The 20,023-nt window shown below is 45.4% G+C and overlaps 1 protein-coding gene across 2 annotated transcripts in view; it reads left to right on the top strand.

The window, feature by feature from the left end:
• Positions 1–20,023, top strand: part of arhgap5 (Rho GTPase activating protein 5) — a 58,669-nt gene that overhangs the window by 13,599 nt on the left and 25,047 nt on the right. For both annotated transcript variants that reach the window (XM_030116485.1, XM_030116484.1), the window contains exons 2-3: positions 3,320–7,290; positions 11,828–11,981. In XM_030116485.1, the coding sequence (XP_029972345.1) occupies positions 3,553–7,290; positions 11,828–11,981 (3,892 nt within the window). In that variant the 5' untranslated portion in view covers positions 3,320–3,552. The remainder of the gene's footprint in view (positions 1–3,319; positions 7,291–11,827; positions 11,982–20,023) is intronic.

The raw sequence follows: 20,023 nt of genomic DNA, 5'->3' as shown, positions 1-20,023 counted from the left end.
TCATCATGGAGTGATGAAGGTCTCTTTCTTCTCCTCCTCCCATGGCGCAGTGTAGAGACAGAGAAGGAACGTCCCGCTGTCTGTTGTAGGAGTTAATACCGCAGATTTAAGGATCTTTGTGTGAGACTGAGCGGTTTTGTTTATGAGCACACAAACGTTTAGCCGTGAATTTGTGGTCCTTTAGTGGCTTATTAAAGGTGTACAGCTGCCCACAGTTTCAAGACCGCAGTGTTTACATGCTGGTTAATACTTCTGAGAAACTCTGGGCTGAGATGGACGAATAGAACAAGAGAGTCCAATTCCAGGATACGCTTAAGTTTAGAATCTTGAATGAATAAAAAATGATAACTAACCAGCTTAATTGACCAATCACCTCACTTGCCAATCGTCGCTCTGAATAACTAGCTAACCAACTAATTGGCTAAATAACCATAAGACAAATAACTGACTAACCCGATATTGACTGACAAATCAACTAATGACTGGTTAAATTATCAACTTAGTAATGACTTGGTAGATGATGAGCCAATCAGTGACTGACTTACTCTTCAACTAATTTAACAACAGACTAACTTATCGGCCAACCAAGGACTGTTTGACTGACCAGTTAACTTATTTGCCAAGCAATCACAGAATAATAAACAGGTCAGTTGAGCAACTGAACAATCAACTAACTGACCAAACAGCTAAAATACAAGTTAACTGACCACCCAACCGTAGACTGAGTGTTCAATCAACTCCAGACTGACTGACAAAACAACTATCTAGCCAACTGACGAATGAATAATTTACAATGACTGACCAACCACGTTTAGACTGACTGAGCAATTGAGCAATAAACAAACTGATTAAACTGACTAACCAACAAAATCACTCACTGACCACCCAATCAATGTCCAATCAAATGTAGACTGACTTTTCACCTGATTGATCAACTAACTGACCAATCAGTTCACCAGCCGAGCAATAACCCACTGACTCACCGAATAATGACTAACTGACCGAGTGGACACCTTTCCAACTCGTTAATGACTAACCAGCTAATAACTGAGCTTACTGACTGAATAACAACAAAACGCGTTATCATTCTTCCTTTTTTTTGGCAAAACAGTGTTAGAGAATCGTAGCAATGAGCAGAAGCCGTCAGTCTTTCAGTCATTGTTTCTGTCCGGGTGCCTCTGTAAACGGTGCAGGGCTGCTTAGGCTCTGGTCGCCGCGGCTGCAGTGGATTCCTGCTCTGCTGCAGTTTCCTCCGCACGCCGTCGCGCTGCAGCTCAGATCTGCTGGCCGATTGCCACCGTCGTGTGAAAAAACAAAGAGCGAGCGAGAGTCTGTGTGCAGTTATCGGTTATCAGCCTGCAGTCAGGTCACGGCCGGGTTCAGGCGTGTCAGACTGTGGCAGATAAAACTGGCAGCGCTCTGCCGTCCTCACATCACAAACTGTTTGTCACAGTTCAAAAACAGAAAAACAAAACATCAAGCAGGAGCGTCATCGTGCTCCACACGTGCTAATCAGGTTTAACAACAGTCACCGGGATTATACATTTAGCTCTAATTACGCGGCCCGGGGTCGCGCTCGTGATGAAGAAGATGATGATGATGGTAAATCTGCGAACTGATTTATTTTCTCTGTTTTACTCTCACAGCAAAGCAAATCATTTCTAGGTCAGTGGCTGTCAAAGGGCTGGAGTTGCATGCCATTTTTATCCTGCCTCGGCACAAATTGGTTGAAAGCACTTTTTTTTCCCTCTCTCTCTCTGCAAGGGGAGAAGTGACATTGCCGAGCGCGCTCCGTGATTGAATTACCGCCCCCCTTCCTCCTCCTCCTCCTCCTCTTCCTCTTCTTATATAAACGTTACTGTCATTCTTTTGGTTTTTGTCCTCTTCGAACAACATTTTCACATTTGCATGTTTTAAAATCGCCCCAATTCCCTGTATAAATCTTAGAAAGCGGGTTGTATGCCGCCGTCTGTTTTTCTTAGAATGCACTCAGAAAAAGTCAAGTTGGAGCATTACAGGTAATCTAGGGGAAGTTGCTTTCTCTGAGCTTTATATGTGAGTCATTGAAAAGGTTAAAAATGGTTATTTTTTGCTGACATTCTGTGTGCAGTCATGTGGAAATCTGGATCGGAAGTTCCAGAAGAAGTGCTAATTCTCAAAATCTTAGTTAAGTTAAGAACTTCTGCGACTTCATTTACAAACCAATTTGGAATTCGAATTGGAGGGCGGAGCTTTTGATCAGAGGTCTCGAACTAAAACATTCTGACGAGCGCAAATTCGTTGTCATGTTTTGTCAGCATAACAAAAGGCTCCAATAGGTTTTGAGAGTAGTAGAACGTGTCTCAACTTCTGTGGTTCATCTCAGCAATATCTCTCAATTATTACTTATCATGTTGACAGAATTTTAGCTTCTTTTCAAACCTTCATCTTTGCTGGAAAAAATCCTTTCCAGCTACTCAATTAGTGTCAAATAAGCTTAATTACTGAATTGTGAACATTTAAAGGGTAAAACATTTGATAAACCTGGGAATAATCAGAATTTTTCCATCATGCTTTTTCAGATTGTCAATCATATTATTTTCCCATAAATACCATGAGCTATTGTTGCGTTTTTGGACAGAATATCAACCAGTGAGTCTCAGTTTATGTCCAATATAAGGAGCAACATTGATTCACTTTATTTTCCCCATGAATAAAACTCTCCTTTACTACAATGAAACAAGTGCATTTTCTAAACAAAAGACCAGTAATACAAGCTTAAATTACACTTCTCTAAACAGAATTGTAATTTCTTGGGTAGCACATAATGCTAAAACACATAGCACACATTTGAAATGTACTTACAAAAATCTGACTCACACTGAACCACAATATTGACTGCCTGAGCCTCATTTTTCTACCTCTCTGCAGATTTTCAGATGATGGACATGTAAACACAAATATTAACCAGGAAAAGAAGCCTTCCCAGCTACCTAATTATGCCAGTCTGTTGTATTATTTACACATGAAAGACTGCTTCACAACCTTATTAAACTTGGCCATTACAGAGGGATTATTTAGTCCTGTGCAAGTGTGATAATGTGTACGTTTGTCTCAATTTTCTGATAACAGTATGTAATGCCAGATAAACATGTGTGATTAGTTTTTAAATGTGTGTACACACATGTCCATACATGTCCCAGAGGGGTGTACTTCCAATAAAAGAACTAATTACATTATTGGCGATAAGGAAGTGCTCTGAGGAGAAATCGATGCAAATACGCATTTGTTTGTTTCTCCTTTTTATCCATTTCCTAATAGTGATTTCTCTGTCTTGCAGGCAGGTGATAAACGGAGAAGGCGGCTGATCTGTGCCAGCTTAAAGAAGACCTTGGACAGAAAAGAAGAAAGATACACAGAGACGCACACAGAGTTGGAGGAGGGGGCATTCAGTAGAAACGGGGGTAAACAAGGATGAAAGTGCCTCTGTACCACTGACAAGCAGAACTGGAATGATATCGTGACCTTATTTTCCCTGAAAGTGACCAAGTTAGCAATGAGTGGGGGGATATAATGGCCAAGAACAAGGATGCACGCCCCCCGACATTCGCCGTCAGCGTGGTTGGCCTCTCGGGGACGGAGAAAGAGAAGGGAAACTGCGGCGTGGGCAAGTCCTGCCTGTGCAATCGCTACATACGCCCCGATGCGGATAACTACTACGTGGAGCACACCTCGGTGCTCAGCACGATAGACTTTGGGGGACGTGTGGTCAACAATGACCACTTCTTGTACTGGGGGGAGGTGTCCCATCGAGGGGATGAGGGCCTGGACTGTAAAATTCAAGTCATCGAGCAAACGGAGTTTATCGACGACCAGACGTTCCTCCCGCATCGGAGCACAAATCTTCAGCCGTACACCAAACGGGCGGCAGCCACCAAGCTCCAGTCGGCGGAGAAGCTGATGTACATCTGCACGGATCAGCTGGGCTTGGAGCAGGACTTCGACCAGAAGCAAATGCCCGACGGAAAGCTGAACATAGATGGCTTCATGCTTTGCATCGACGTCAGCAAGGGTTGCAATCGCAAGTTCGACGATCAAATGAAGTTTGTAAACAGCCTTTACTCTCAGATCGTCAAAGCCAAGAAGCCAATTGTTGTTGCCGCCACAAAATGCGACGAGTGCGTGGATCAGCACCTTAGGGACCTTCAAGCCTTCGTTGCCAGCAAGAAGAACCTGATGCTGATTGAGACGTCGGCCCGTTCCAACGTCAACGTAGAGCTTTGCTTCAACGCCCTCATCCAGCAGCTGGATAAAACGAGAGGAAAGCCAAAAACTGTGCCATACCTGGAGGCCTATAAGATACAACGACAGCAGGTTGCCTCTGTGACGGACAGATTCGAGAAACTCATGGTACACACGGTGAGGGATTATCACACCACATGGAAAACGGTAGTGAATAACATGAAAGGCCAGTCTGACTATGACGAATTCATTACCTTGGAGGGCTCCCGAAAGGCGCGCAACATGTTCACAAAGCACATTGCACAACTGAAGCAGGAGCACATTCGCAGGAGGAAGGAGGAGTACCTCACGACACTGCCAAAAACCCTCAACAACCTCCTCAACAACCTGGAGGAGGTGGAGCAGCTTTCGTGGCCGGAGGCGCAGAGCATCATCCGGAACCGGCCTGATTTCCAGTACTGGTTTGTGATACTGGAACAGACGCCATGGGACGAGTCGGACCACATCAATACCAGTGACCGCAGGATACCCTTTGACCTCCTCGACACACCCGACGGTGAGAGAATCTACCACAACCACGTCCAGCATTTGCTTTCAGAAAAAAGACGAGTAGAAATGAAAGAGAGGTTCAAGAAGACGCTAGACAGAGTGCACTTCATCAGCCCCGGGCAGCCCTGGGAGGAGGTCATGTGCTTTGTAATGGAGGATGAGGCCTACAAGTACATCACAGAATCAGATAGGAGGGATGTTTATTGTAGACACCAGCAGGAAATAGTCGAAAGGGCCAAGGAGGATTTTCAGGAAATGCTTTTCGAGCACGCTGAGCTCTTCTATGACTTGGACCTTAATGCAACGCCCAGTTGCGACAAGATGACTGAAATACACAGCGTGCTGAATGAGGAACCCAGATACAGAGCGCTGCAGAAACTTGCCCCAGATAGAGAGTCGCTCCTCCTCAAACACATTGGCTTTGTTTACCATCCCACTAAAGAGACATGCCTGAGCGGGCAGAACTGTGTGGATCTTAAAGTGGAGCAGGTTTTAGCAAACAGACTGGTCCAGCTTGACCATGGCCGCTCGAACCTCTACTACAACAGTGCCAACATCGATAAAATCAACCTCTGCCTCCTGGGAAAGGAGGGCCTTTCACAGGAACTGGCTAACGAGATCCGAGCTCAGTCTACAGATGACGAGTACACCCTGGATGGTAAAATTTATGAGCTGGAGCTTCTCCCAGTAGATGTGAACTCCACGCTGCTCTTCAGCCACACGTGGGTCACAACTTTCAAGCCGCATGGTTGCTTCTGCGTATTCAACTCCATAGAGTCTCTGAACTGTATTGGCGATTGCATAGGCAGGATCCGAGCAGAGATAGCTCAGAGTCGGCGAGACAGATTTGCTCAGCCTCTGCCTTTTATCCTCATTCTGGCAAATCAGAGAGACAGCGTTTGCAAAAACATACCAATCCTGAGGCATCAGGGTCAGCAGCTGGCAAATAAGTTGCAGTGCACCTTTGTCGACATCCCCTCTGGGGCGTTTCCACGCAAGTTCACTGAGTTCCAGATCAAACAGGGGCTTCGAGCGGTGTTGGAGGGGCTTAAGCATAACTTTGACGTCTTAGCCCCACTGCCGTGCATCAAAGACATGTCGGAGACCGATCTGAGAATAGTCATGTGTGCCATGTGCTGGGATCCCTTCAGTGTCGACCTCATCCTCTCACCTTTTCTCGACTCGCATTGCTGCAGCGCTGGGCAGCCGGGTCAGCCCAACACGCTGATCCTGGACAAGATCATCGGGGACAGTCGGAGGAGGATCCAGGTCACCATACTTTCTTACCACTCTGCTATCGGAGTCCGCAAAGATGAACTGGTGCACGGCTACATTTTAGTTTACTCTGCCAAGCGCAAGGCCTCCATGGCAACCCTGCGGGCGTTCCTCGCTGAAGTCCACGATGTGATCCCAGTCCAGATGGTGGCAATCACTGATAGTCAGGTTGATTTCTTTGAGAATGATGCCATCAAGGAGCTAATGACAGAAGGGGAGCACATTGCCACAGAGATCGCCGCCAAGTTCACGGCTCTGTACTCGCTGTCGCAGTATCATCGTCAGACAGAGGTATTCACGCCCTTCTTTAACGAGGTTTTGGAGAAGAAGCCCAGTATCGAGAGCTCATTCCTGTTCGATAGCTCATCAAGAGAGTGCACCACTGGAGCCAGCGAAGATGTCTTCCCCACCTCGCCACATAGCCACTCCCCAGCCTACAACACCTACAATTACCCAGAGTCTGACGACGACAATGAGGCCCCCCCACCTTACAGTCCAATCGGGGACGATGTTCAGCTGCTCCCAACGCCCAGTGAGCGAGCAAAGTACCGGATTGACCTTGAGGGGAATGAGTACCCACTCCATAGCACGCCTGTCGGAGAACATGAACGCAACCACAAAGTGCCTCCACCTGTCCGGCCCAAGCCTGTACTCCCCAAGCCTAACGTCAAAAAGCTGGACCCTAACCTTCTCAGAACCATCGAGGCCGGCATGCGGAGCAACCGCAGGATGCCACGTGGCCCGACTACGCACACAGAGGAAGTGGAGGCGTCCGATAACTATGCAGACCCTGTGGACACCCTGTTCAGATCCAGAGGTTTCCACAACGACGACATTTACGCCGTGCCCGAAGACTCCCACAGTCGCTTGGTCAAAATCCGCAACTCATTCGGCGGGCTGCACAGCCTCCACGGAGGAGGAGGAGAGGAAGAGAACGGCTTTGACAGGAAGTTTCAAGCCGGCAGGCGGCCATCAAAATACAAGCATCGCTCTAAAATCCTGTTCAGTAAGACGAAGGCTTACCAAAGACGCTTCCACTCCGACAGTGATGGCGAGGAATCTGGCCCTGCAACACAAAAAAAGAAAAAGGGAAGAGCCCACCGAGGCAGTGAGGAAGATCCACTGCTCTCCCCCGCCGACCCTTGGAAGGGCGGCATCGATAACCCCGCCATCACCTCGGACCCCGAGCAGGAGGACAAGAAGATGAAGAAGAAGAAGCCTAAGATGCCAAAGGAACCCAAGAAAGTAAGTCCATCTGTGTCAATAAATTCATTTCTCACCTCTATTTTGCTTACAGTACAAAAGATGCTTTGAAAAAAAAGTCTGACAAATTTAACAGGGAAAGGAGAAAAGAAAGCCAGGTTACAATTGAGAGCTTCAGCAAAAGTCCCCAAGTGTCCATGACTCCCTCAGTTCTCCTTTCAGTAGAGCAGTGAGTTGTGTGATAATCAAAATAAATCGTAATCAAAATATCAGGAAATTGTTGAACATTTTGTCTCACACACAAACTATTTCGAAGTTAATCAATCTAACATGGTGAAAACCTCAAAAGAAAACAGAAGAATCAACTGAAAACAAACCCAAATCTTTATTAAGAGTTTTCCGTTAATATTTTTTTTCAGCATTTCAATTCACTTGATGTCCTTTCTGATAATTTTGCATTGCAGCAGTTTGTCATCTTGATTATTAATTAGTAATAAAGAACACAAAACATGATCTGTACAGAGATCCTTGTTCGACAATGATTCTCACCATTAGTGATCATGTCATCAATTATTTTCACGGCCATTACATCATCATTTGATTCCTGAGACGGCTAAAACTTCAATATGATCACATCTGATATTCTGCAGGATTAAAGGAACATGAGAAAAATCCTGTTTTGCAGCTTGAATCTGTGAATATTAGACTTAATAGTTGTGAAAATTAATACTATCACTGCCTCTTGCCCTCAGTGTGTTTCTGAATCCAGGAGAGAAACTGAATGAAAGTGCAACTGAAAGCAGCAGTGATAGTGTTACACTCCTGCCTGAGCAGATCGGCGTGTGTGGGGGTGTTTGAGCAATGAGCACGTTTCACTTTTGAATAGGCCCAAGACTCATATTGAGAACAAACTAATTTGATAATTGATTGATCAGCCGCGTTGCTGAAATACTTTATGAGCTTGCACAGCTCCTCGGGCTCCCACAGAAGCAGTAAAAGCGCCTGATAACACGCGTGCTGTTAAAAAGCAGCGGGGCTCCGGCGCTCTAATCTCCCAACAAGAGGCTGCGTCTCCAAAGCACGTCCACAAACACAAAAACATTTCATTCAGCCGCCTTCATCTAAATGCCAAGACAAATACCGCCTGCATGAATAATGTCGCAATTAAATCACCACCTTTTCATTGTCAGACGCACAAAAAAGCATACGTGCACCAGTCGGTGGTGTTTGAAATGCACGTAAAAGCGGATATTAGCATACAGAGCATGTACACCCCCACACCGTCTCATGCATCTCAAACATTACTTACCTGCAGGCTCCTGTGCATTAGAGAGCTACAAAAGACGATCCGTCTTCCACGCCGCTCTATCTAACGCAGGGCCCCGAGTTACAACCTGTTAGCCACTGTAAGTGGATCTGAGCTGCGTTTTTGGTTTGCTCAATCAATCTTGTCCTACAGTGCTGAAACAAGTGCACATTTTGAGGGAAAGGTTTCCGCTCAGAATATGTGAGTACTTGAGGTTTGTCTCTGGTACTGTAGCAGCATTCTGTTCTAGCAGTATATTTTGACATTTATATCTATGCACACACAAAACACTGAAAATAATGGTGTCAACATGTCAGGCCACAAGTTGGTGCTGCAGGTTGTTTTTTTTAGTGAAACCACACACGCATTCTGCAGAGAACAATACACTATCAACATTAACAATGGCAGAACACGGACTGTCGTACGGACATACCACCAGTTGACCGTCAAGTCTGAAACAACATTGAACAGAACAACTATTTACTCCGACAGTGGTGCGTCTGACCAGTCGCAGCGTCTCAGAAACAGTCTTTTCCCCTGTTTCTATGGAGTTGGAGCACTTTCATATAGTTTCGTTTTCCTCCGTTTACACAGAGACGGAGTTAGAGCATTTTCCAAATGTTGCACCTTCTGATCTATTTTTAAAAAGTAGCATTTTCAGTGACTCTGTACCTGTATGTAAACTGATCTCCAGAGCGCTAGCAAAGTGTTCCATTCCCACTTGAGCATGTCTTAGTGTAAACGGGGCCTTATAGTCAGGAAAATACGGCAACGCAGTCTGAAAACTGTCTGGAGTTCCTCAGTGAGTTCCGTATAAATGTTTCATCTATGTTTAGGCAAGATTGGTGAATGAACATGCCAGTGGTCACGCCCCATTTCTATTTTCACAGGATTGATTCCATCCACCTGACAGCACTGACCACGATTTACCCAAAACTGTTAAACCTAGTGGCTCAGATTTACAGCGGTGCCAAATTTACGAGCTTGTTTTGTAGCTTTTAGCTGTGACTGTAATTAACAGAAAAAAAAAAAAAAGCCCAAAACTTTGGCTTTAATTAAGGTGCAGTTCTCTGAGATGTAGCGGGTAATTTAAACTATTCCTTGCTAATTTGTAACCGTGTGTTTACGTTTGTTTACGGTTACCGAGGTTGAAGGAGGCAGCTCGACTTTTCCCTCTTCTGCTCAAACGGCAGCAACATCTGCTTGTGATTAAAAATGTTTGTAGTCTCTTAAAAATGTAAAACAAGCCAAAACAAGCCAAACCCCCTCCTGGAAAAAAAAACAAAAAAAAAACCCAACCCTGTAACAATGGTGGTGTTGAGCAAAATAACCCCAGCGGGACAGTTACTTGCAGCCGGACTGCAAAGTGGACTTCAGCACGTGTGCATCAGAGCGTGCCCAATCGGATAACGGCGTGCGAACCGGCGGCCCGCCGGCACGGCACGGGCGCCACGAGCGCCGGGCATTGTTGTAACGTTCAAACTGTCTTTGATAATCAGGGAAAGGAGGGAGAAGGAGAAGCAGAAGGTACAAAATGGAAGGTGTTTAGTCGCCGTCTCGGCCAATTAGAGAGGAGCCCCGACCGCTGTAGGCATGACAACACTTTGAAGAGCAGAGGACTGTGGGAAATCAAAGCCAGCGCGGCACCTCGTTACTCGGCCCAGCTTCGGTCTGTCTGTTGTTGTCTCCTCGTCTTCCTCCCTCCCTCGCTCTTCATCCCACCAACTTTCTGTCTGATGTATTCCCTCACCACCGTCCTCCTCCTCTGATATGTGCCGCCTCCTCTTCACCCTCTCTTTCTTCCCTCGTGTCGTTTTATCAGTTCCCTCGTTCACACCCCCCCCCTCTTTCACCCTCACATCTTTTTGTCAGTTTAAACTTTCCATTTCATGTTTCCTCTTTTCATCTTCTCCTGCAAGATGCCTCGTTTCCTTACTTCCGTTTTCTTTTTCCTTCATAGTTCCTTCTCGTTTCCCATCTTTTCAGCTGTCGGTCAGTGTTTTCCTCACTGTCCTATCAGATCTCTCAGTGTTGGCTCCACTGGTCGACTCATACAGAAAGAAAAATCCTATTAATTAAGGCACATTTGTAAAAGTTCTTCTCTAAAGTAAGCTCTGAAATATTCCTGTATTTTCTAGTTTCTTTGCATTTGTGATCAAAAGTCTATGAATTTCCATCAGTTTTAAACAATTTATTACAAGCATTCATTATTAATTAGTTGTAGCAATGAGATTTGATGACAAAATTAAATAAAATCGTGAAATATTTTTTTACCAGCTAATACTCAAGCTGCCTAGTTTCACAACATTGACGAGCCGGCTGTGGAAGATCATGGCTGAGCCGAGCGTTAAACGCCCTCATCTCCAGGGTCAAGCCAGACATGAAACTGGATTGTTTCGTGGTCTCAATAAGCTGCTTTCGCTGCGCTGCTTCAGTCCAGTTCTCACATTTCTCTGCTTGTTTTGTCTGGTAATGATGATTGAAATTGTGATTGTTGAAGGCGGTGATCTCTCCAAGCTAAACACTCGACTTCACCTTTGGCTCTATTACTTGGATTTTACACACATTAAAAACGACGTAACTGTTGTTTTTGTGTTACTGTGACGTGACGATGGTCAGATTTACCAGTCAACATTACAGACTCACGAGGGGTAAGTTTGATTATGGTTGACCAGCAGGATTTATCAAGATGTTGGCAGCTAATTGAGGCCCTTTTGACAGAATGTTACAAATTAAAATCTGTCGTTTGTGCATTTTTGTTTCTAAAAAGTTGCATGTACCTGTTTTGAAAACAGCATTCAGTCCCAGTCCAGATTCTCCCAGTCCTGTCACAGGTAAAGGTGCTTAAACTGCTTCACAAACTCATTGAAACAAGATCTAAAGACGACGAACTGATTACAACAAACTGAAATACAAGACAAAAAATAAAGTAAAATTTAAATAGTGATGAGCTGAAACGATTTTCAGGCCTGATTTAAATGGGATTGAAGGAGCCTGTTCCACAAGTAAGAAGCAGAATAACTAAGCTGCTTAACTTTGTTGGGTCCTCGTCCTGTAAACACGGCATAAACTAGTCCCAGATGAGCGGAGGAGTCTGGATGCTTCATAACGTGTAACCCTGACATGTACATTACAGGAGAGCAGACACAGTGAGGGACATCCGTTAGCCCGTGGGCTCTGCAGTGTCTACATGTGTAATAAACAACATGCTGAGCTGCCCACTCACACACCAGACTTAACCTCTCTTATCCCTCCCCACCCTCAACCCAACAGCCCCGAGCCAACAAACCCGCCAAGCCTCTCTACCCGCCCACCCGCCGGACCTGGGAGAGCAACTACTTTGGCGTTCCGCTGCAGAACCTGGTCACCCCCGAGCGCCCCATCCCACTCTTCATCGAGAAATGTGTCGACTACATCGAGCGCACAGGTGAGTCACACCCCTGGTAGTTTTCTCCCTGTTGCTTCTGAATCATTGGACGTGCTTTCTGTCGTCCGCCGGTGCGTTGGGGTGCAGCACACGGGTCTCAAATCGGCTCTGATGAGCGTGTTTTGTCTGGCCCGTCAGTCGTCCTGCCAGAGCTGCCAGTCAATACCAGTCAATTCCACTTCCATCAGCCCCACCGGCCGCGGCTCTGAGCGCTGCCGGGACGATCACAAAACAAGACGGTCAAAGATTACCGAGATCAGAAAAGTGATTACAGCATGGCGGCGGGGAGATTTACTGGGGAACGTGCGATCCATTAATCAGCCTCGACAGGAAGAGAGACGAAGACGGTCCAGACGGGGAAGTGTTTGGTGACTGTTTGGGTGCGTCGGCTCGTGTTGTGACTGAAAGTGGAGCTCGGAGTGATTATGGCAAAAGAAATTGTTGGTTTCAGCTGCTCAAATTGAGGAGTGTTGCCTTTTTTTTCCATTCGGGGGGGCTGTTGTTTGTGGACTTAAGAGGCTGCTATAACAAATGTCTCCAAATTGTCATTGTAATAATTAGTATTTTATAATCGCCGTGTAAAACAGGGCAATTTTCAATAACTGGCAGCTTTAGTTGTTTAGTTTTTGTTTTTATTTGATCAGGTTTTTCACAAACCCATGTCCGTAACTCTGAGTCATACAGTAGTTTGCCTCCTTTTCATTTGTTCAGAAAAGGAAATCCGTTCCATATTCTGCCACCAGCCAGAAGCACAGTGGCTAGCTCACTGTTCATAACAACGCGTCTGCTGCTTGGATGTATTGTACACCCAAAACACCACAAAGCAATGTTTGCAAATCCGCTGTACAGAGAGGCGGAAGCTCCGTCCCGACTTTTAATGCAATGAACCTCAGCAAACATTTGAAAAAGCGCCACATTAAAGGCACAAGGATTTTCAGCCATGGAGGGGAAAGACGGAAGGAGCCGGCAGGAATCACTCAGGGTGGAAGAGAGTAGTTAGACTCCGGCGTTGAGCTGAATCCAGGTCACCTTTAATGCCTAAACTCGCTGTTCTGATGCACTCTTTTGATAATGTGTGTGTGTGTGTGTGTGTGTGTGTGTGTGTGTGTGTGTGTTTAGGTGTTTACACTTATTACGCTGCTACATGAGCAAGAATATTGCAAATTTATGCTGTTTCAGCCGAAGCAGCTCTTTGTATTGTATTTGGAGAGGAGTAGTGTTGGAGAAATTTAACTTTCATGTGCATCAGTCTCGAATTTGATAGATATTGACAGTCCGTTTGAAACCCTTACAGTTACATATTTGTTTTAAATGTGGGATTTTTGACGTTAACAATATTTCTGTCTTTCTTTTCTGACCTTATATTTACCTAAAGTTGCTTTTTGAGTCATCGATTGGTACATTTCATATCTGCCTGGAGAGAAGAGTTTGTTACAGCCTCATATAAGATCAATGACAGCAATAACAATAATAAAGCAAACAGCTCTGGTATTGGAATAGTGTCAATATCAGTGGATATTCAAGAGATTGGAAGTGGGAAAAAAATGTGGATCGGTGCATCCCTCTGGCTCTTCATGATGTGGATGTCGGCCTCTGACGACTGCTCGTGGTGTAGAATATCCTGGTCACAGCGTGATAAAGTGTGTGTCCTGTTTGGACGTGTGTGCATGTGGCTGTGTGGCTGGCTCCCTGCCCAGCTGTCGTAAAGATGGCCTCTCCCACCGTTTTCAGAGATTCCTCAGTGAAGTCACGTAACCGCCTGACGGATATCTATACAGTCTGTGGAAGGCGGGCCTTTTTTTTTTTTTTTTTTTTTTACAGCCATTTGTTTTCTCAGAGTTGTGACCTTTAACCTCTTCAGATATTAAATGAAAGGCTTGGCAAACGCTGGACTTCCCCTCCGCCTCGGAAACTCTCGTGCAGTCAGTCAGAGTGCGTCTTTCTCCCTCCTGACGACCGACATGAATATTGAAGAGGCTGAATGTTGCATGAGTTTGTTGCATAATGTATCCACACGTGGTTCATCTCTCTAAACGAGGCCTCAGAAGTAACGGCGGCTCCTTCCAGACCACCTCGGAGTAACTTTCAAACGGCCGCGGTCTGATTTTCCTGCCGTTGGTGTGGTAATTATGAGCCTGTGAGTCGTTGAAGTTGCGGCTCTTTATGGCCGTTGTTTGTAATTGTAACCCTTCAGCCGTCAGCTTAAAAAACCACTTCAGCCCACACCGCCGAGCACTTTCCTCCCCCTCCATTTAAGGCCAAACACATCGTATGGAGAGTGTTCATCCTCTGTGAATGTTTCCCACACAAAGAGGGAATCACGATCAATGTGATTGAGTTTTTTTTCTTGACGGACTGCAGTTTCGTGCAGAACTCTTCACCTCCACGGGTCAGTGAATGCGTCTTGGCCGCAGCTGTGGATAGAACTGAAGGAGAGTCAAACATCTGTAGGGTTTTTTTTCCTCTCTCTGGATCTGCTTCAGTTTACGCGTCGATCGAACCCTTTTTAAAGTCAGACCATTCAAACCATTCACCGTGTTTTCTTTACAGTTGCTTCAGAAAAGAATAAAGCGTCTGCTCCCAGGAGGTTTGCCTGTCAGATTTCCAAATGAGTCATTCAAAAAAGGTGAAACCATCCAACGCGGTGAATAGTTTTAGTTTTCACTGGTTCACTTTGAGAGCTGCAAACATCCTAAGTCGATAAATCTGCAGATATTTAGGTTTTAGTTCCTAGTTGTTGCCATCCATTTCAGCTTAAATTCACTGACTCCATCTCCTGAAGTATTAAGAAGCTTTTCTGCGTCAGGATTATAAATTAAATATTCCTGTCTCAGACTCCAGAATTTGTCAAGGAAGCAGTCGTTATTGAAGAAAATAATTAGTTCTACCCTAAATCAGTAGAGTACAATCATCATGAGGGTCCGAGTTGAGATCCCTGTGGAACACCACACAGTGCAATAACAATGGTTCAACCATGATTATGCTTTATGATTAGATATCTTGATACATTTGTCCACTGTTTATCAATTTAACACATAATTGGTGACTGCTTAATCAACAGTCACAATAAACTGTGTTATTATTTGATTTCCTCGAGTTGTTCTGAGCTGATTATAAACAGAAGCCTGTGCAGGATCCTCTTTTCTGTGAATAAACTCAACATCTGTTCTTTGTGGACTTTCACTGGAGACAAAACAAGATTTTCCTGAGCCGTATCTCACGCTCCAATTCACATTTCTTTCACAAATTCCTTCTGTTTTCGAAGCCCAAACAATTTAAATGAGTGGAGAAAATAACCTTTAGCTGCAGCCACATTACGTGCCGCAGTATGTAGCTGCACCACTTTTCCCCGCGTGCTCGTGAGCAAGCTCTCCTCGTTGTGGAAGCTGTTAATTCCTGTCCTAAAAAATCCCTCCCGAATATGTTTTGATATTCAGCTGGATCTCCACGAGAGCTGTTGGTGGCTGCCAACCAAATTTAGCATTAATCCCAGCGCTGTGTGTGTGTGTGTGTGTGTGTGTGTGTGTGTGTGTGTGTGTGTGTGTGTGTGTGTGTGTGTGTGTGTGTGTGCGTGTGCGTGCGCGTGTGCGTGTGCGTGCGGATGCCTGCCAGCTGACAGTGGTGTACGGGAGATTTCATGGCCATTGCCGTGAAACCCTCTAAGTCCAGACGGTCTGTTGGGTGGATTTAACAGCTTTCTCGCCCTCCTCTCTTCTTTTTTTCTCAAATATCATTTCTCTCCAGACACCAGGGGAACATCTTTATTTATTTATTTTTTTCATGTAAACCTGCTGTTTTGTCAGGTGTTTCATATGCAGACGTTTTAGTAGCTTCCGGGACCTGATTAGACCTCTCGGGTTGTTTTGGTGTTGGGAGGACTGGGGATTTGTTATCGTCTGCCTGGTGGCCCGGTAAGATGTCTCAGGCTTAAATCTGCCTGTGTGACATATTTGAGTTTATTGCGGAGAGGGCGGGGTCTTCTCAGAATGCTTGTGGGTGTTTGGGGGGGGGGGGGACTGGGTGCAGCCCTCTCCCATCTGCAGATTCATTGACTCTCAACCTCCTCAATCTGCTTCTTTATCTAATCTCTGATGACGGAGCAGGTGATTGATTCGTCATTACTTTATTGTGTTATAGTTGCTTTTTATAGTAACAAAGTTCAAGGTCCGCTTCTCATCATGTTTCTTCCTCTGGATGAAGATTTGGTTTATCGGCATCGAATGAATCACGGAACAGGTCCTGATATCAATCCTGCTGTTTTACTGTAAACAACACTCAGGGTGTGATTTTAGGTGTTTTGGGTGAACGTCGTCATGTAATGTTGCTTACTGCACCTCGGACGGGTCAGTGTTGCCCCATCCAATATGGCCGACACGTGGACGCGTTGCGGTCTGTGTGTACATGTCTGCGGTCGAACGCAGCGAGGCCAGTGGCAACCGCAGGTAATGAGCAGCCAGCAGAGAGGTGATAAAAGCTGTTTGTGGTTTCACAGCAGAAACTGTGACGGTGTGTGTGAGTGTGAGTGTGTGTGAGACGGAGCGAGGCTGTAAATGTGACTCAGTGTGTGTGAAGATGTGAAGCTGCGACTTCTTTCATGTGTGATGAGGCTGAGTCATGTGGCCCGTCCCGGGTTTTTACGGCATCGACTCCACTCTTCTGCTAATTAACTCCAGTTTTTCTGTCTACAAACTCTTAACGAATCCCTGAGATAAAAGTTGAAATAAAATGAAATAAGGATGATGTTTGCTCTGCTCCGGCTGCTGCTTCTGTTTCTCATCCTCGAGATCTGCTTGTTATCATTTTTAGTGTGTTCCAGTCGCCGCTTTCTAATAATAACAGCACCGAGAGGCTTCCCGAGGGCCTCGCAAACCCATAAAGGTTTATAGATTTAAGGAAAATGAAGCGAAGGCTTCAAGGTTTTGGTGAAAGCCCGACAGCTCCTATCAGTGCTGCTCGGAGCCGAGCTGGAGCGAGACCGACCCGAGTGTTTTCTCCGGACTTCCTGTCATCCACAGCCACTTCTTTTTGTCTCCTTTCCCCCGAAAGCGGCAGCTCCGAGTCTGCTTTCATTAAAGAACAGGGAGGAAAAAAAAAAAGGAACTCACACACACACACGCACACACACACACCGTCCTTGACACAATGAGCGCGTCCTGAACTCGTCGGATGAAAGCGAGTCGGTTAATTACAGTGCGAGTGGTGGCGGCTGCCGTATGTTAGGAGACAGTCTCCACAGTAACACACGCTTCTATCAGCCCTCCGCGTTTCCTTCTCTGCGTCTGAAGCTTTTGAGGATATTTTTACCCGTCACTCGGTGTTTGGATATCGAGGACACCCAGCAGCTCAAACGTCCCTCTGTGTGAGTTAATTAAAGCAAATAAGCAGCATGGAGGGAAGCAGAAGGGCTGAAGAGTGTCGTTAGACGACACGTTTTCCACGACTACAAATGTCAGGTCAGAATGTGTGTTTGACTCTTAGACAGCTGTTATCAGGGAAACTGTTGTAATCTAATTGGAGATATAAAATGGAACATTTTCACCTTCAAAAGGTGCAAACCCAAGGTGCTGTTTTTCTTTAAGCCTCTCGGCATCAACAGAGCGGCTTTACCTCCACTTAATATGCTGAACCTGGATGGCGTGGTGCAGTGCACCAGTGTTTCAGGTTTTTGAAAGAACCAACATGGATGATATGATAAAGTATTTAAAAAGCGTTTTGAAATTAATTTTTAAAGCAAGAGAGGAAGCAGATAAAAAGATTGACCCAGTAAATATCCAAAGAACCTCTGAGTCATATCAAAGCAGGAAAAACAACAATCTAACAGTCAAACTGATAAGACAACTGAGAACACCATCTAACTGATAAGACTAGCCACCAACAAACTGTCCAAACATCTGTGACACATATACAGTACTAATGAACACACCAACTATACCACGTTTCCAGTTGATCAACCAATCTACACCAACGTTCACATTAATGTCTTACTAATAAACAAATCAGTCACCACTTAAACTTACAAACCAACACAGCAACCAAAGTAACCATCACATAACGGCCTGTCAGTCCAACCAACAAACCAAGCCAACCAACCTTGGAGCCCAAGCATTGGGCACAGTTCTTCATGTGAACATTATTATTTTTTAATAATGCACCAACTTTGAGTTAATTTCAACCATTTACAGCATCAGTTCTCTGAGAATCTGTTCCATATCCAATTAAAATGAGTACTGTAAGTGAAAAATCATTCACAGAATTTAAAATCATATTGAATGGAATTGGAGTCTTGTGAATCGTATCAAATTGATTTGGGGAATCTGAATTGATACCCAGCACAGGTTAGAGGGTTAGTTTTCCAATTGAATTTTCAGCATTAGTTCTTTGAGAATCTCTTCCATTACTCAAGAAAAATTGTTTTTGTTACTAACATATCGATATGGAATTGTATTGAACCAAATCGACAACCTCGTATATCAGAATCATCTCTGTTAAGGAGATGTATATCATCTCTGTTAAGGAGGATTGTATCAGAAGCCTCAGTTCATGCTGTTTTGCTTCATCTTAAGGGCGACAGTAGCTCAGTTGGTAGAGCAGGTCGTCTTATAACCGAAACGTTGGCGGTTCGATCCTCGCTCCCGCAGGTGTAAAACTGTCGTTGTGTCCTTGGGCAAGACACTTCACCCACCTTGCCTAGTATGAAAGTTGTGAGGGTGAATGGCTGGTGGTGGTCGGAGGGGCTGATGGCGCAGTCTGGCTACAGTAGTAGCTTACCACCACCCAGTATGGAGAGAATGAATAATGCAATGTAAAGCATCTTTGAGTGTCCTGAAAAGCGCTGTATAAAACCAATGCATTATTATTCTCTTGTATTTTTTAAATTCTAACATGACCACAACAGACGTTGGCCACATTGGGAGTGTCTGGTGGAATTAAGTGAGATGAAAATTAATGACGTTAAATCAACACAATGATATCCAGGTATTTTATGGTCTTTACATTTTGTCTTGTTTTGCATAAGCCATAAGAGACAACCAAAAAACTGGTTGAATGGAAAACGTTTGATGGAAGTGAAAATACCTGATCAGTTTGGACTCGTCACCTCCAATCCACATCGTTCATCTTCCTGCAAAGAAAACGACTTTTTTCCATCTACCTGAGTCTGTGCCAGTGACAATGAAAGGGCGCCTGTGCAGCTGAAAGCAAAGGTTTGACTGAGAGTGCCTCGGCTCTGAGATGTCTCTCTCTTCTATTGTGTGTGTGTGTGTGTGTGTGTGTGTGTGTGTGTGTGTGTGTGTGTGTGTGTGTGTGTGTGTGTGTGTGTGTGTGTGTGTAGCCTTTTGAGCCCATAAAAAGGTCCCGACCTCACATTTCTCCGACACACAGCAGTCGGGCTTTCAGATGGCCGACAGTACAAGGGGCTGAGCGCAAACCTGCGCTCTGAATTTTCACCGTTAAGCTCTCGGCTGTTATCCCGAACGACGTACAAGCCGGCCCGCCGGTAAGAAGTTCAACTCCCGCTCGCGTTCAATAGAAGCCAGGTTGAAAGGTCAGAGCCGCGGGGAGCCGATAATACGCACGAAATGAAAGCCGGGAAGATCGGAAAGAGAAGAAGGTGAAAAAAGAAAAAGAAAAAAGGTGGCGTTAAAGAAAGATGAGGATGAATAGTCAGCGCAGAGAACATGAGGCACTTAGGAAGTTTCCGGCCCACGCATTCTGCCGCCGCCACCGCCGCCCTTCTCAGCGAGCTCTCCGAGTCAGACGGCAGCCGCTTCAGAGAAATGACAGCCTCAGTGAGCCGGATGGAGTCTCAGGTGGTCGCCGTCGGTTCGCCGGGTACAGGAGGCGTCCCGCGGACAGAAGGTCACCTCAGCCCGCCGTCCATGAGGGCTTCATGTGATCTGTCTTCATGAGCCAGTCAGCAGGGCAGGGGAGGGGGGGCTCCCAGACGAGTTCACGCTCTGAAGGATTTTGTAGGATTCAAACCAACTGCAGCTGCTTCTCCGTTCAATCCGGAAAGGGACTTTTTCCCACTTCATTCAACTCTG

This window comes from Salarias fasciatus, chromosome 19 (genome assembly GCF_902148845.1).
Source record: "Salarias fasciatus chromosome 19, fSalaFa1.1, whole genome shotgun sequence".
Lineage (NCBI taxonomy): Eukaryota > Metazoa > Chordata > Actinopteri > Blenniiformes > Blenniidae > Salarias > Salarias fasciatus.
This window is presented reverse-complemented; position numbering and strand designations above follow the sequence as displayed.